Here is a 14,691-nt window from a genome sequence, read left to right on the forward strand (position 1 = left end):
GGCAGGATCGGGGCGATGGGGAGTGGGCAGCCTCCGGGCACCCCTGTAGCCCCTACAGCAGGCCAGCCTTCACCTCTCACCCCACACCTCTCTCCAGCTCCTGGTAGACGCAGCCTCAAGCCAGGGCTCCTCTTTTCCCCCAGAGATTTACACCATCCAGGGCAACTCGCACGGGAAGCCGTGCACCATCCCCTTCAAGTACGACAACCAGTGGTTTCACGAGTGCACCAGCACGGGACGGGAGGATGGCCATCTCTGGTGTGCAACCACCCAGGACTACGGCAAGGATGAGCGCTGGGGCTTCTGCCCCATAAAGAGTAAGTGGGGAGATACGTCCCTCCGGGAAAAGCAGAAACCCCGCGCCCTTCCCCCCCGGGGGCTTTCCTGCCTGCCCCCTTCCCTCCTGCCTCATCCCCCCTCCTGTGAGCAGCCTGCGGTGCTGGAGCAGCACAGGTTGTTGGGGTTGCTGGGTCACGGGGGTTTCTTGGAGCCGCAGATGGGGCTGCGTTGGGTGCTCACCCTGCTCGTCCCTGCAGGCAACGACTGCGAGACCTTTTGGGACAAGGACCACCTCACCAACAGCTGCTACCAGTTCAACTTCCAGTCCACGCTGTCGTGGCGGGAGGCTTGGAATAGCTGTGAGCAGCAGGGGGCCAACCTGCTGAGCATCACTGAGATCCACGAGCAGACCTACATCAATGGTGAGGCGGTGGCAGCCAGGCTCTGCGCTCATCCTCACCGGGGGCAGGGCTGGTGGCACCGCGGCTGGTGCCGGGTTGCTCTGCCTGCCCTGGGTGGTTGGTTTGGGAGTGGTGACGGGCTGGGGCTTGAGCTGGGGCTGGGGGGACTGATCCTGCCCCTGTGGCTGCATTGGCCCCAGGGCTGCTGACGGGGTACAGCTCCACACTCTGGATTGGGCTCAACGACCTGGACATCAATGGAGGCTGGCAGTGGTCAGACAACTCACCCCTCAAGTACCTCAACTGGGAGACTGGTGAGATGGGAGGGTTGTGGTGGTGATGGGGGTGCTGGGGAACAGCCTGTGACCGCTGGAGTTGGCCCCCGTGGCCGGGGAGGTGGCCTGGGCTGCCGCAGGGTGTCCCCTCGCTGCCTGGGGACAGAGAGCCCCATGGGACTGTGGGGCAGCCTGGGACATCGGTGGAGCTGGGGCAGGGACACAGGGTGCTGCAGGGGGAATTGTCCCTCTTAGCAGCCCTGCAGGTAACCTGGGTTGAGCTTCCTTGTTCGGAGGGTCATTGCATCCCAGCGTGGTGCTGGCAGAGTGGTCCCCAGTTGCAGGTGTCCATCTCTAACCTTGGGGTGTTTGGGGGTCAGAAGGACCCATTGCAAGGGCTGCTCTGGTCATGCCCGGTGCTCTGTCACTCAGAGGCACTTGTGGGGACAGTGATACCCTCGGAGGAGGTTTGGGGACGGGTGGGAGCAGTTCAGGTCTGGTACTGTGACCCCCCGACTGCCATCGATATCTCTAGGTAGAACAGTGATGCTCTAGGTTCTCGTGCAGTGAGGCACAGTAAATAATCCTGGGTACCTGGGGTCACGTCTTCATTGTGCCAAATAAACAGGTCTTCACTGATGTGGCAGCAGGGAGAGCTGCTCTCTGCCGGCGCCAGCCCTCATGCAGTGCCCTGCCTGCGTGGGCAGCGCTGGCGGCTCTGCCCCAGCTCCTCAGCAGTGTATCCCCCCCTGCCCCGCTTTCCAGATCAGCCCGACAACCCCAGCGAGGAGAACTGCGGGGTGATCCGCACCGAGTCGTCCGGGGGGTGGCAGAACCGTGACTGCGGCATCGCCCTCCCCTACGTCTGCAAGAAGAAGCCGAATGCCACCGCTGACCCCTTTCTGACGGGTGAGCGGGGGGATGAGTAGCAGCAGCAGCGAGCAGCCCCGAATCCTGTATCCCGGCCAGGTGGGCTCCCATGCCGGCACAGCCGGGGAGTGCTCCCTGCGTGCCGGAGAAGCCCGCGGAGATGCCCATGGTGTCTCCAGCTTGCTGGGGCAGAGCGGTGGTTGAGCTCCCAGGGTTGCCTGCAGTGGGGAGAAGTCCCCCCCCGAGGGGCATTGCCCGAGGAGCGCTCGGTGCAGTTACGGCTGGGGTGGTCGGGAGGAATCGAGCAGCGGGAGGTCACCCGTGGGCCCAGGAGATCCCCTGGGGTGCTCTCTGCAGTGCTCTGCCATCGCTCCTCTGCAAACAAAAGGGATTTTGTTTTGTCCCCGGAGCTCTAAAGCCATCAGTCTCTGCACCTCGCCATGGCGTGGTAATTTTTGGCTGTAGCTTCCCTGCTGTTACTTTGGCTTGGTCTCCTGAGCACCCCGTGGGACTGTGGGGTCTCCTGAGGACCCTGTGGGACTGCGGTCCCCTCCCCACCGAGGCGAGGGTTGGGGAGCAGGACGGGAGCCCTCAGGCTGCCTTGTGTCCTGCCAGACTCGTGGTCGGAGGTGAAGGTGGACTGCGAGCCCAGCTGGCAGCCCTTCCAGTCCAACTGCTACCGTCTGGTGGGAGAGAAGAAGAGCTGGCAGGAGGCGAAGAAGACCTGCCTGCGGAGCGGGGGGGACCTGGTCAGCATCCACACCCTCTCCGAGCTGGAGTTCGTCACCAAGCAGATCAAGCAAGGTAAGGGGGAGCTCGCTGTGCCGGCAGCACCGTTCCCGTCTGGTCGTGGGCTCCATGCGATCCCACTTCTGTGTGACGGGGGCTGCAAAGCTGAGTTGTTTGTGGCTGCGAGGGGAGTGGAGACCCCCGGCTGGGAGGTGGCGTGTTGCTTGGAGGAGCCTGTGTCCTGGGCACATCCTCCATCCCACAAATATTGGTGCTGCTCCCGGGAGCCTGCGGTGCTGAGGAAGGAAATACGCAGCTGCAGCTGGGGATGGTGCTACTGCCAGTTGGTTAATGTGGAAAAAATGGAGAAAAAGATCCTGCTGGGCGAGTCTGCACCTCTTACTGCTTAGTTTGCCCAGGATGTCACTGTCCCCAGGTCAGGCGAAGGGGGCGCCTGCCGGTGGCATCCTAGGCTTCTCTCTCCAGTTCTGGTCTCACCCAGGTGTAATTGCGTTGAAGTTTCCCACATCGGGATGTGTTGGAGCTGGGATGGTACTTGGGAAGTTTCGGCCCAAACAGTCATGTGGCAGTACGGAGGGGTGCCCGTGCCACCATCCTCCGGACCCTGCTTGTGCCACCTGGCATTCGGGTCACCCTCGGCTTGGGTTTTGCTGTTCCGTCCGAGCGCGGCCGCTCCGGCCAGGTTACAGCTCACGACAGCCCGGCCCTGCTCCGCAGAGGAAGGTGCTGGCAGCAAAACCTGCCGCGGGGACATCGGGGGACCCAGACTGCAGCGGGGACCGGGGAGGGGCTGGGGGCTGAAGGGGCTTAATGCTGAGGGAGGCAGGAGCCGTGGGAGGGTGGAGAAGGGAGGGCGATGTGCTGGTGCCTCCAAACTGGGAGCAGAGTGGGATGGGATGTGAGGGAATGGCTGAAACCCATCAGCTCACTGGACCTGAGCCTGTGGGTCTGGACTTGTACTACGCTGCTGCTGCTGCCAGCACCTCTCTGAAAACTGGTGGCAGATGCCCCTGCGTTTCCCACTCCACAGGTCCATCCTTGTGGGCAGGAGCTGCCCTGCCTGCCCTGCTCTGCCCTGCTCGCCCTGCCCTCCTCGCCCTGCCCTGCCTGCCTGCTCTGCCCTGCCCTGCTCGCCCTGCCTGCCCTGCTCGCCCTGCCCTGCCTGCCTGCTCTGCCCTGCCTGCTCTGCCCTGCCTGCCCTGCTCTGCCCTGCTCACCTTGCCCTGCCTGCCTGCTCTGCCTGCCTGCTCTGCCCTGCCCTGCTCACCCTGTCCTGCTCACCCTGCCCTGCCCTGCCTGCCCTGCTCTGCCCTGCCTGCCCTTCCCCACCTTGGCTGCCCTGCCCACCCTTCCTGCCCGCCCTTCCCTGCCCACCTGCCCTGCTTGCCTGCCCTGCCCACCCTGCCTGCCCTGCCCTGCCTGCCTTTCCCTGTCTGCCTGCCCACCTGCCCTGCTTGCCTGCCCTGTCCACCCTGCCCACCCTTCCCTGCCTGCCTGCCTTCCCTGCCTGCCTGCCCTGCCTTACCTGCCCTGCCCGCCCTGCCCCGCCTGCCTGTAGCACCGCTGGGGTTAGAGCCCTGCAGTGGGGTTTCAGCCGGTGCTTTTCAGAGACATTGTCCCAGCTCGAGGGCTCATGCCACCGGGGAGTTTCTGCCAGGTTTTGGCCAGGCAGAGAGAGTTCCACCTCCCGACGCTGCTGTCTCGGCAGACGTGGAGGAGCTCTGGATTGGCCTGAACGACCTCAAGCTGCAGATGAACTTCGAGTGGTCGGATGGGACACCCGTGAGGTTCACGTACTGGCACCCCTTCGAGCCCAACAACTTCCGCGACAGCCTGGAAGACTGTGTGACCATCTGGGGACCGGTGAGAGCCCAGGGCCGGGGGCTTAATCCTGCACCTCCACAGAGAGTGCTGCAGCATCCTCGTGGCCAGGGACGGGGTACCTCGTGGAGCATCTTTGGCTGGGGTTGAGCATGGCTCATCCTGGTGGGAGGGATCCGGCACAGCATCCTTGGGGATTTGAGGTAGGGAAGGAAAGCCTGTGGCCCCAAGGTGGGGGTGGATGGGGTGGGAAATCGCCCAGGCTGTCCGATCGGCTCAGTCCTGCCCTTCTCCCTGCTGTGCAGGAGGGGAGGTGGAATGACAGCCCGTGCAACCAGACCCTGCCGTCCATCTGCAAGAAGCCCGGTCGGGTGAGCCAGGAGAAGGAGGAGGATGATCACGGGTGCCGAAAGGTGAGTGGGACCTGGTCGGGAGGTGGCTCTGCCTGATGCTTGGGGCTTCAGGGTTGCGGGGCACCTCTCCCCAGAACCATCTCGGGGAGCTCCGGTGAGCAGCACCTGGAGCTGTGGTCTGCGCTTGGGGGCTGCTGGCACCACGGAGCATCCCGTGGCTGCGGAGCCCCTCACTTCGGTGGTTGCATGAGGCCAAGGGAAAAACTGGGACAAAACGCACGTCTCCGTCGTCCAAGATCCTCCCCCGTGGGCCGGCTTGGTTGCCAGCAGGGACGTTCATGCCTCTGTCTTCCCCTTGCCTCTCTCGGTGCCAAAACCCATCAGCAAAGCGGCTCCACGTGGGAGCCCGGTGGGATGGAGGAGCTGCCAGCCCCGTGCTCAGCACCATGGCAGGCTGCCTCCTCCGGGGGGTACAGGCATTTTGGGGACACGGCCACCACGCTGGCAGGTTCTTGCTGGGACCGCGCTCTGCCTCAGTTTCCCCAGCTGTTGTGCTGGCCGAGCCCGCCCCGTTCCCACGCTTGCTGGGAAGTTGCTTTTGTGCCTGTGTGCAAAGCCTTCGAGCGGCGCGCCGGGCGTCACCACCACTCTTGAACGTCTCCCAGTGTTTCAGAGCAGCCAGCGCGCTCGCGCTCGGACTAGCAAGCAGAGAGGTGCTGCCGGGCTCCTCCCAGGGCTTTTCCCCATCACGGCAGGGACAGACCCCAGCAGGCGCTTGGCTCTGCCAGAGCTCGGGAGGAGCCGGGCGAGCTGCCACACCAGGCCAGACTGGGGGGCTGCCAGCTGGAGCCGGAGGAGCCCCGGTGTTGGTGGGTGCTGGGGACAAGGCACTGGGTGGCCATGTGCCACCATCACCGCAGGAGTCCTGAGGACTAATCGCATGTCCCCGTGCAGATTTAACTCCCTCCTGCCTCTCCAGCCTCAGTCTTACCCTGGCCTTGGGTGCCTGGCAGAGATGCACCCGCTGGGAAGCAAACTGGGAGTGATAAATGAACCAAGGAAAGACCTTTTCCCACCCTTCCTCCCCTCCTCATCCTCAGTGGGGCCGTTTGCCACCCAGATGCAGAGACTGATGGAGAGGAGGCAGCATCTTGCCCAGAGAATCGGCCTCGGTGCTCTCCGGCCACTGTACTTTTCTTTCTTGGTGGCTTTGCTGCTTTTCCTTCTCCTTTCCAACCCCCCTCTATTTTTGGAACAGCCTGAAAGGAAGAGGTGGGGGATGGAGATTTGGGCGATGGAAAGGCAGAGCTGGAGAGCGATGCGGGGGCACGCCGGGGTCGGGAGCTGGAGGCAGCAATTGGGGTTGAAGGTCCCATCCTGGTGCTTGCTGTGGTGCTCAGTGCATGAGAGAGCACCCATGTGGTGTTAGTGATGCTGAGGCCCAGGGCGGGTTGGGGACCCATGTGGAGCCACCTAAACCCTTCTGGGGATGTCGGGGACCCACATTGTGCCATGCTGTGCCCCTTTCTTGGCTGCTCAGGGGTGTCGGTGCTGTTCCCGGAGGGGCCGTCCCTGGGGTTGGTAACTTTGGGGGAAGGCTGCAGGAGCAGGAACTTGGGGGGAGAAAGTGGGATTTGGGGTCTTTTTCTTTACGGTCTCCCAAAGCTGCTCTCCTGCTTTTCTCCCCACCACGCTGGTGATGCTGCAGATGGCACGAGTCCCCCCAAGTCCTTCCAGTGCCCCAGGGGTAAAATCCCGGTGATGTTTGGGAGGATCCCTTCGCCTGGGGCCACTTGCCTCCCCGGCTGCGCCCCTTCACCCTTCCACCCTGGCTGGCTGTTCCATCACATGCGTGTCCCCTCTCGCGGAGGAGCCCCCACGTCCCTCCCCGCACCGCCACCGCCGCTGCCAGCCCCGGGGCCGCCCCGCTCCCTGCTCTGGCAGAAAACAGGCGCTATTGTGTCTCCAGCCCCGGAGAGGCTCCAACATCAACAAGGCGGGGGATTAAAGCAGGCTGCGGTGGGACTCGCGCTGGATTCGGCCCCGCGGCGTATAGAGGAGGATTGTGTTCCCCTCCCCGTGCCCCGGCCGGGGCTGGACGCCGGCAGAAAAGCCGTTTCCCTGGCTTTGAAGCTGCCTGGGTGTTTGTTTTCCTTGCAGCCATGTCCTTTGGGGCCAGGGGCTTGTTAGAGCTCAAAGCTGAGCAGGGTCAAGCTGGGGCGGCCGGGGGCAGGAGACCGCCCAGGAGAAGGTGGAGGTGGTGGCAGGGGACGTGGGACATGGTGTTCGCCCCCCCGCCTTTGCTGCCATCCTTCTGGTGAGGGCTGGGGTGAGCAGTGGTGGATGGTCCCTGTCACCCGTCCCCAGGGCTGGAAGTGGCACAGCCCCTCCTGCTTCTGGCTGGGTGAGGACCGTGTCCCCTACAGCGACGCCCGCAAGATGTGCTCCGACTACGGCTCCACGTTGGTCACCATCACCAACAGGTCAGCACCACGCCGGTGGCGGGGGGCTGGCTGCAGAGCGAGCCCCCCAGGGGGGTAAGACCCGACCACGTGGGCTGGAGCATCGCGGGCTGCCGGGTACCTCAGCTGGCAGCATCTCCCGCTCTCGCTGCCCCGCCAGGTTTGAGCAGGCGTACGTCAGCAGCCTCATCTACGGCTGGGACGGGGAGTATTTTTGGACAGCACTGCAGGACATCAACGAGACGGGTGCGTTCCGCTGGCTGAGTGGCGATGAGGTTATGTACACCCACTGGAACCGCGACCAGCCCGGTAAGGGGGCGGCTGTGGGTGGGATGGGGACGTGCTGTCCCTGCAGGTTGCGTGCTGGCTCTGCCACCTGGCACGGTCCGACCCTAAGGTTGGCATCCTCCCCGCTCCTGTGAGTGCTCCAGGTTACAACAAGGGTGGCTGTGTGGCCCTGGCCACCGGCAGCTCCACGGGGCTGTGGGAGGTGAAGAACTGCAGCACCTTCAAGGCCAAGTACATCTGCCGGCAGAACCTGGGCACCCCGGTCAACCCTGAGCTGCCTGGTCCCTACCCCACCCCCAGCCTCACCGCCGCCTGCCCTCCGGGATGGAGCTCTGACTCCAAGCTCCGTCACTGCTACAAGGTAAGGGGTGCTGGGGGTCTTACCCTGGCCACTGGGGGGGTGCATGTGCCTCCCCACCGGTGCGGTGGGGGTGGGCGGTGTGTTTTGGTGCTCGCAGAGGGCAGCCTGGATCCCGTGAGCCTGGCTCGGGCTAAGTGGTGGCAGTGTGCCCCGGGATGCTACCATGGTGGGGACGATGCTCAGGTCGTCTCAGGTGCTGAGCCTGCTCCGCTGCTGGTTCCTCCTTCCTCAGGTCTTCAACTTTGAAAAACTGCAAGAGAAGAAGACGTGGATTGCGGCGCAGGAGTTCTGCCGGCAGCTGGGGGCCCAGCTGCTCAGCCTGGGCAGCTACGAGGAGGAGCACTTCGTCGCCAACACCCTCAACAAGATTTTCGGGTGAGAGGCTGGCTGCGCCGGTGCGTGTCCCGCTGCCGGAGTGGGCTCGGCATGAGCCCGCAGCCCTCCCGGTGCTCTGGCCCTCGTGGATGGGGTCTCATCGTTCCCCCCTGCTCCCCGCAGGGAGTCGGAGCCGGAGCTCCATGAGCAGCACTGGTTCTGGATCGGCCTGAACCGGCGGGACCCCGCGGGGGACCGGAGCTGGAGGTGGAGCGACGGGCTGGGGGTGAGTCCAAGGGGGGGGTTCAGCAAGGGGACTCCGGTTGGTATTTGGGGTGCAGGGTGAGGGCAAATGTGGCGCTGGTGGAAATGCCCAACACCGCCCATCTCTCTCGACCCCCAGTTTTTCTACCACAACTTTGACCGCAGTAACTACGACGACGATGACATCCGGACCTGCGCGGTGCTGGACCTGGCCTCCCTGCAGTGGATGCCGATGCAGTGCGAAGCCCAGCTGGACTGGATCTGCAAACTGCCCAAAGGTACCTGGCGAGGACCAACCCCCTAAACCATCCCCCTCACCTCTGATAACCTGGCAGGGGCTGGGCTGCGGGGTGGTGGAGCCTCTGCCACCTCCCTGCCGCAGGTTGCGCTTTTATGGTGGGTGGGGGGTCCTCATTCAGGGGCTGGGAGAGGTGGGAGAGGTGCTGTCCGTCCCAGGGGGATTTGGGAGGGTACCTCACCCTTGGAGCCCACGGGCGGTTTGCCGGGAAGCGCCAGAGGGAGCATCCCAGCCCCGCATCCCGCTGAGAGCCTCTCCCTGCCCTTGCACCAGGTGCCGATGTGAAGGAGCCGGAGATCACGACCCAAGGTGTGTTGGCTGTGTCCGTGCGTCCATCCAGCACAGACCGTTCTCCCTGTGCATCTGCCACCCCATCGCACGTGTCCCTGCGGGGCATTCCTGCGGCGTTACCCGGAGTGGGACGGATCCTGTATCGGGTCGTAGGAGGGAGGGGAGCGCAGGCATCCTGCTGCACAGCACGGCTGCAGAGGCAGCCTGCAGGGATGGGGCAGGATCAGGCCCCTCCGCTGCAGGAGAGGGGCAAAAGCAAAGCAGCCCAGCCCATGGGGGACCAAGGGACAGGGTGGTGGGTGCGGGTGGCTGCAGCAGGGGGTGGCGCAGCCACGGCGTGACACCACGGCATGACACTGATCCCTGCTTGCAGGCAGCAAAGAGTGGGTGAAGTACCAGGAGGCCGAGTACAAGTTCTTCGAGCACCACTCCACCTGGGTGCAGGCGCAGCGCATCTGCAGCTGGTTCCAGGCGGAGCTGGCGTCGGTGCATGGCGAGGCCGAGCTTCGCTTCCTGGGCCAGAACCTGAAGAAGGTACCAGGGGGATGGGGACCTCCCTGGGTGCCAGTGGGTTCCACTGCCTCCCCGGGCTGCTCCCTGCCCGGCTTCCTTCGTCCTTTGCCAGAGGGACGTGATGTGGGGACAGCTGGGGTCACGATGGGTCTCATGCGGCGGTTCCAGTGCCTGGGTGCGGGTTGGGGCTCAGCCAGGGGATGCTTTTTGCTGTGGTGCGAGCTGGGGGGTGTGTGCTGCCCAGTCCCCGTGGCTGGGGTGGCTGCAGTTGTCCCCAACAAGTCCCTGTGGGGCACTGACGTGTCCTCCCTGGGCGTGCAGTTCTCCAGGGGCCAGGAGCAGCACTGGTGGATCGGGCTGCACACCTACGAGAACGACGGGAGGTTCAAGTAAGTGGGACACCAAGCCACCGCGTCCCCGTGCCGCTGTCCCCCGCTCTCGGAGCGCTGTGGCTCAGCGCCTGCACCTCAGGGGGTCTCATCCTGGGGTGCTGGGCTGGAGGTTCCTCACCCAATAGAGGGCAGTGGTGGGGCACGCTCCCAGTTAAGGTTTGCAACTGGTCCTATTTGCCAAGTCTCCTGCTCGGCTCCGTGTTCCCACCGGTGCCTTTCCCAGGTGGTCCGACGGGTCCCTGCTCAACTTCGTCTCCTGGGCACCGGGCAAGCCCCGGCCCATCAACAAGGACAAGAAGTGTGTGTACATGACGGCGAGCAGAGGTGAGGGGCTGGGGCTGCGGGCTGAGCGGAGAGACCCCAACCCCGGTGTGGCGGTGGGGTCATGCCCAGCCTGTCCCTCCCCGCAGAGGACTGGGGGGACCAGAAGTGCATGACGGCGCTGCCCTACATCTGCAAGCGGAGCAACGGGACAGCCGTGAAGCCTTCCCTCCCGCTGCTGCCCGCTGCCACGAGCGGGGGCTGTCCCCGCGGCTGGCTCCCCTTCCTCAGCAAGGTACAGCGGGATGGAGAGGGGGCAGTGGCATGAAGGGGTGGTGGCAGGATGGAGAGGGGATGGTGGGACGGAGAGAGGGCAGTTGGGATGGAGAGGGGGCAGTGGGATGGAGATGGGGCAGTGGGATGGAGAGGGGGCAGTGGGATGGAGAGGGGGTGGCGGGACGGAGGGGTGGTGGCAGGATGGAGAGGCGGTGGGAGGACGGAGAGGGGACGGTGGGACAGGGGAATGGCAGGACAGAGGGAGCAGCTGCCTCCTGGCCTCCCACCAGCCCCACTGTGGCAGGGTTGGGGGGGGGGCGCTGAGAAATGGCAGGGTGGAGGGGGATGCGTGCACGTGTTTTGGGGGAGATGCTGGGGGTGCATGCAAGGGGATGCTTCGAGGGGCGCACCGCGGGGTGCGGGTGCATGCCCAGGGGTGCTGGGAGGGAGGTGTGCTGTGGGGAGGGTGTGCGGGAGGGGCTGGGGGGCCGGAAAGCATGAGGGTGCGAAGGGGAGGAGGGCTGTTGGAGCAGGATGAGGCTGCAGAGGGTGGTTGAGCGGGGAGGGTGCTGGGCTCGGGGGGTGGCTGCACCCCCTGGGCCAGCCCACATGCCCCCACCCCCCGGTGCAGTGTTTCAGCTTCAATGGCCACGACAAAGCCGAGATAGTGAAGTGGCCGGAGGCGAAGCAGGCGTGTGAGAGCCAGGGTGCCATCCTGGCCACCATCGCCAGCCCCCTGGAGCAGGGTATGTCCCCCCCACCCCCACTGGCCCCGCTGACTGGGGACCTGCTGGGGTGGTCCTCAGCGCCTCACCTGTTGCTTGCAGCTTTCATCACGTCCATGCTGCCCAACATCTCCTTCAACCTCTGGATCGGGCTCCACGATGCGCAGAGGGAGTTCCAGTGGGTGGAGGGCGAGCCGCTGCGGCACGTGGGCTGGGCGCCTGGGGAGCCCTCGGGCTGCAGTGCCACCAGCCCCCGTGAGAAGCCGGTGAGTGGGACCCCCCCGGAGCATCTCCCCTCCCCTGGGATGTTCTCGGTCCCGTGCTCCACCCCCGAGGTGGAAGGTTTTGGCGTACCGGGGTGGCTCTCCAAGGGCAGAGCAGTGTCTGGCCCTGCAGGGTGGGCGTCCCTGGCGTGGGGGTGTCCGTGGGGGTGGGACGGTGATGCTTAGGGCACTGCTGACCTCACGGCTTGGCTGTGCAGACCAACTGTGTGGTGGTGTGGCACGGCTCGCCCCCCCACTTCACGGGACGCTGGGATGACCGGAGCTGCCTGGAGGAGAAGCACGGCTACATCTGCCAGCGGAGCATAGGTAGGAGGGGGACGGGGGGGAGACCCCAGCTTCTGCTCGCTGGGGACCTGCCACCACCCCCCCAGTGCCCCGTGCTGTGGGAGGGGCTGCGGCTGGGGGGCTCAGGGTGATGGGCTTAGCCTGGGGGGAGCTGGGGGTGCTGGAGGAGCCTGGGGAGACCAGTTTGACTCGGGGCGGGGTGTCCCTCGTCCCAGCCGCTTGTGGGGCAGCCCCAGACCTGTGCGTGCCAGGCTGGCTCGGCACGTCCCACGGGGACATGCACAGCTGCAGGGTGGGGACCGCACCGGGGTGTCACTGCTCGCCCCCCCGGGGGATGTGGCCTCTTTGCCCTCCCCAGCTGCGTGGGGATGCCCCCAGGTGCCCGTGCCCCATGCACAGCGCTGCCAGGGTCACGCCGGCTTGGGGGGGGGATAGGGACAAGGGGGTGACCCGCCCTGGGGTGGATGCAGGAGTGTCCTCCGTGCCCTCTGACTGTGTCTCTTTGCTCCCCCAGACCCATCCCTGAGCCCCGCGCGGACGCCGTACCCCCCTTCGCCCACCGGCACCCTCTTTTACCACAACAGCACTTACCGCATCCTGCAGAAGCCCCTCAGGTGGCACGAGGCGCTGCTGCTCTGTGAGACCCTCAACGCCACCCTGGCCACCATCCCCGACCCCTACAGCCAGGCGTTCCTCACCCAGGCCGTCAGCAGCCTGCGGGCGCCGCTCTGGATCGGGTTGGCCAACGACGAGGTGAGGGGAGAGGGCAGGCAGCTGGGATGGGGGTCCCTGCGGGGTCGGGGCAGCCCCCCCAGCTTCTCCTCGCCTTGGTTCTCCAGGGAGGCCGGAGCTACTCGTGGCTGACAGAGGAGAACCTCTTCTACGCCAACTGGCAGGACGGGGAGCCCCAGCAGGTCGCCGGCTGCTCCTACATGGACGTGGACGGGAGCTGGCGCACGGCCGGCTGCGACACCAAGCTGCAGGGGGGCATCTGCCAGCTCCGAGCAGGTACTGGCCGGGGGGGGACACGGGGGACTCAGTGTGGGGCAGACTGGGTGGGGTGCACCCAAGGGTTGGAGGTGGCATCCCAGCGGGGACCTTCTGGAGCTCTTCGTGTGTCCTTGTGGGGCAGGGTGTCCCCAGCGTGCTGTGGGACCCTGAGACCCTGTGCCCCCCCAATGCACCGTGTGCCCCCCCCAGGCGCCCCCCGCACACACAAGTGGAGCTACAGTGGCAGCTGTCCCAAATCGCTGGAGGACTCGTCCTGGATCCCGTTCCGGGACCACTGCTACACCTTCCACATGGAGATCACCCTGGGGCAGAAGGATGCCATGAGGAGGTGCCAGAAAGGTAGGGAGGGGCTGCGGTGGTGAAGGCAGGGGATGCACCCTTGGAAATGGAAGAGGGTGCAGTCCCCAGGGCACCCATGGGTGCCACGGAGCACCTTTGAATGGGATCCCTGTCCCTGCACCCATGTCCAGCCTTGGTCAGCCATCATCTCCTTGCCGTTACGTGTTGGGGTTCCCCAGCTGCCATGTGGCCCGTGGGTGGGTCCTCTGGGGCACTGCTGCTCCCGAGCTCCATCCTCGGAGGTCTGGGCTCTTCCCTGACGCTCTCTCCTCCGCAGTCGGTGGCACGGTGCTATCCATCCAGGACGAGATGGAGAACGTCTTCGTGTGGGAGCATCTCCAGGCATACGAGGGCCAGTCCAAGGGTGCCTGGCTGGGCATGACCTTCAACCCCAAAGGTACAAAGGGAGGGTTTAGATATTCCCCCAGGCACCACCATAAATTCCCACCAGGTCTGCGGTGAGTGGAGGAAGCCCCTGGTGGTGGCACCAGTAGTGGGGGCTCATGCATTGGTGTGAGCAGGAGCCCCAGCCCTCAGGCTGTGCTGGATGTGCCCCGTGGGTCCTCCTCTGGCTTGGTGGGGTGGGAGCGGTGGCTTTGAAGCCCAGAGCCTCCTCCAAGGCACTGGAGCCTGTAGGTTCAGGAAGGAGCCCTGCAGCCCCTGGTCCTTCCCATCACCCTGTCACACCTCCCCATCACACCTCCCAGTGCTTTCTGAGCTGGGGGAAAGACGGAGTGACCCCGTCAGCCTCCCCGGATTCTTCCATGATCTCTCTTACGATCTCCCCGTGCTTCTCTCCTGATTCTTCCGTGTCCTAGGCGGCACCTTGGTTTGGCATGACAACACGGCCGTGAACTACTCCAACTGGGGCCAGCACGACACTGGGCCCAGCATGCTCAGCCAGAACAGCTGCTACTGGATCCAGAGCAGCAACGGCGTGTGGCGCCTGGGCTCCTGCACCAACGTTACCATGGGGGTCATCTGCAAGATCCCGCGAGGTAGGGGCCCCCCCTCTGCTCCCTGAGGTGCCTGGGCTGATGTGGGGTGAGCTGGGGGTCCGGGTGCTGCAGGGCAGAGCTCTGTCCCGCTGGCAGCGCCAGCCACATGTTTGGGGCAATTCCAGTGTAGGGGGGTTTCAGGGGACTGGTGCTGGGGTCTGCAGGTCCCCGCGGGGCTCAGTGGTGGGCTGTGTGTGTCACAGTGGCTGGGTCAGAACCTCAGGGCAGGATGAGGGCGGTGGGGCGGTGGTGGAGCAGAACCAGAGGACCCCCACAGCTGTGCATCACCTGGTGTCAGCGCTGGGGGCAGCGAGGATGTGGGGCTGGGGTGGGGTGGGGGGTCCTGGGAAGAGGGGAGGGTGCCGTGACCACGTGCTCATCTGTCTGTGTTGCTGTTGCAGTGGAGGAGAGCAGCTTTTCCAGGGCAGGTGAGTGGCACCGTCAGCCTGGGCACAGTATCGGGACCAGGAGCCGGTGCTGGGGTCCTGTGCTGCCGCCCAGCTTCGATTAATAACCAAAGAAATGGGGTTTGTGGGTGGGAAATCCCGTTTCCAGGTGGTTCTGCCCTGGGTTAGGGTT

At 65.1% G+C, this 14,691-nt stretch overlaps 1 protein-coding gene across 1 annotated transcript in view; it reads left to right on the forward strand.

The window, feature by feature from the left end:
- The window catches only part of MRC2 (mannose receptor C-type 2), a 28,022-nt gene that overhangs the window by 11,655 nt on the left and 1,676 nt on the right, over positions 1 to 14,691 (forward strand). The window contains exons 3-29 of the mRNA XM_080369975.1: positions 144 to 317; positions 537 to 701; positions 881 to 994; positions 1,721 to 1,864; positions 2,441 to 2,629; positions 4,284 to 4,438; positions 4,702 to 4,809; positions 7,117 to 7,232; positions 7,372 to 7,520; positions 7,643 to 7,860; positions 8,093 to 8,235; positions 8,359 to 8,461; positions 8,579 to 8,717; positions 9,011 to 9,046; positions 9,402 to 9,562; positions 9,863 to 9,930; positions 10,157 to 10,257; positions 10,344 to 10,489; positions 11,102 to 11,216; positions 11,298 to 11,461; positions 11,677 to 11,785; positions 12,279 to 12,517; positions 12,604 to 12,772; positions 12,965 to 13,114; positions 13,392 to 13,511; positions 13,933 to 14,112; positions 14,514 to 14,540. Coding sequence (XP_080226101.1) covers positions 144 to 317; positions 537 to 701; positions 881 to 994; positions 1,721 to 1,864; positions 2,441 to 2,629; positions 4,284 to 4,438; positions 4,702 to 4,809; positions 7,117 to 7,232; positions 7,372 to 7,520; positions 7,643 to 7,860; positions 8,093 to 8,235; positions 8,359 to 8,461; positions 8,579 to 8,717; positions 9,011 to 9,046; positions 9,402 to 9,562; positions 9,863 to 9,930; positions 10,157 to 10,257; positions 10,344 to 10,489; positions 11,102 to 11,216; positions 11,298 to 11,461; positions 11,677 to 11,785; positions 12,279 to 12,517; positions 12,604 to 12,772; positions 12,965 to 13,114; positions 13,392 to 13,511; positions 13,933 to 14,112; positions 14,514 to 14,540 — 3,702 coding nt within the window. The remainder of the gene's footprint in view (positions 1 to 143; positions 318 to 536; positions 702 to 880; positions 995 to 1,720; positions 1,865 to 2,440; positions 2,630 to 4,283; positions 4,439 to 4,701; positions 4,810 to 7,116; positions 7,233 to 7,371; positions 7,521 to 7,642; positions 7,861 to 8,092; positions 8,236 to 8,358; positions 8,462 to 8,578; positions 8,718 to 9,010; positions 9,047 to 9,401; positions 9,563 to 9,862; positions 9,931 to 10,156; positions 10,258 to 10,343; positions 10,490 to 11,101; positions 11,217 to 11,297; positions 11,462 to 11,676; positions 11,786 to 12,278; positions 12,518 to 12,603; positions 12,773 to 12,964; positions 13,115 to 13,391; positions 13,512 to 13,932; positions 14,113 to 14,513; positions 14,541 to 14,691) is intronic.

The sequence above is a fragment of the Falco punctatus genome (assembly GCF_963210335.1).
Source record: "Falco punctatus genome assembly, chromosome: 19".
Lineage (NCBI taxonomy): Eukaryota > Metazoa > Chordata > Aves > Falconiformes > Falconidae > Falco > Falco punctatus.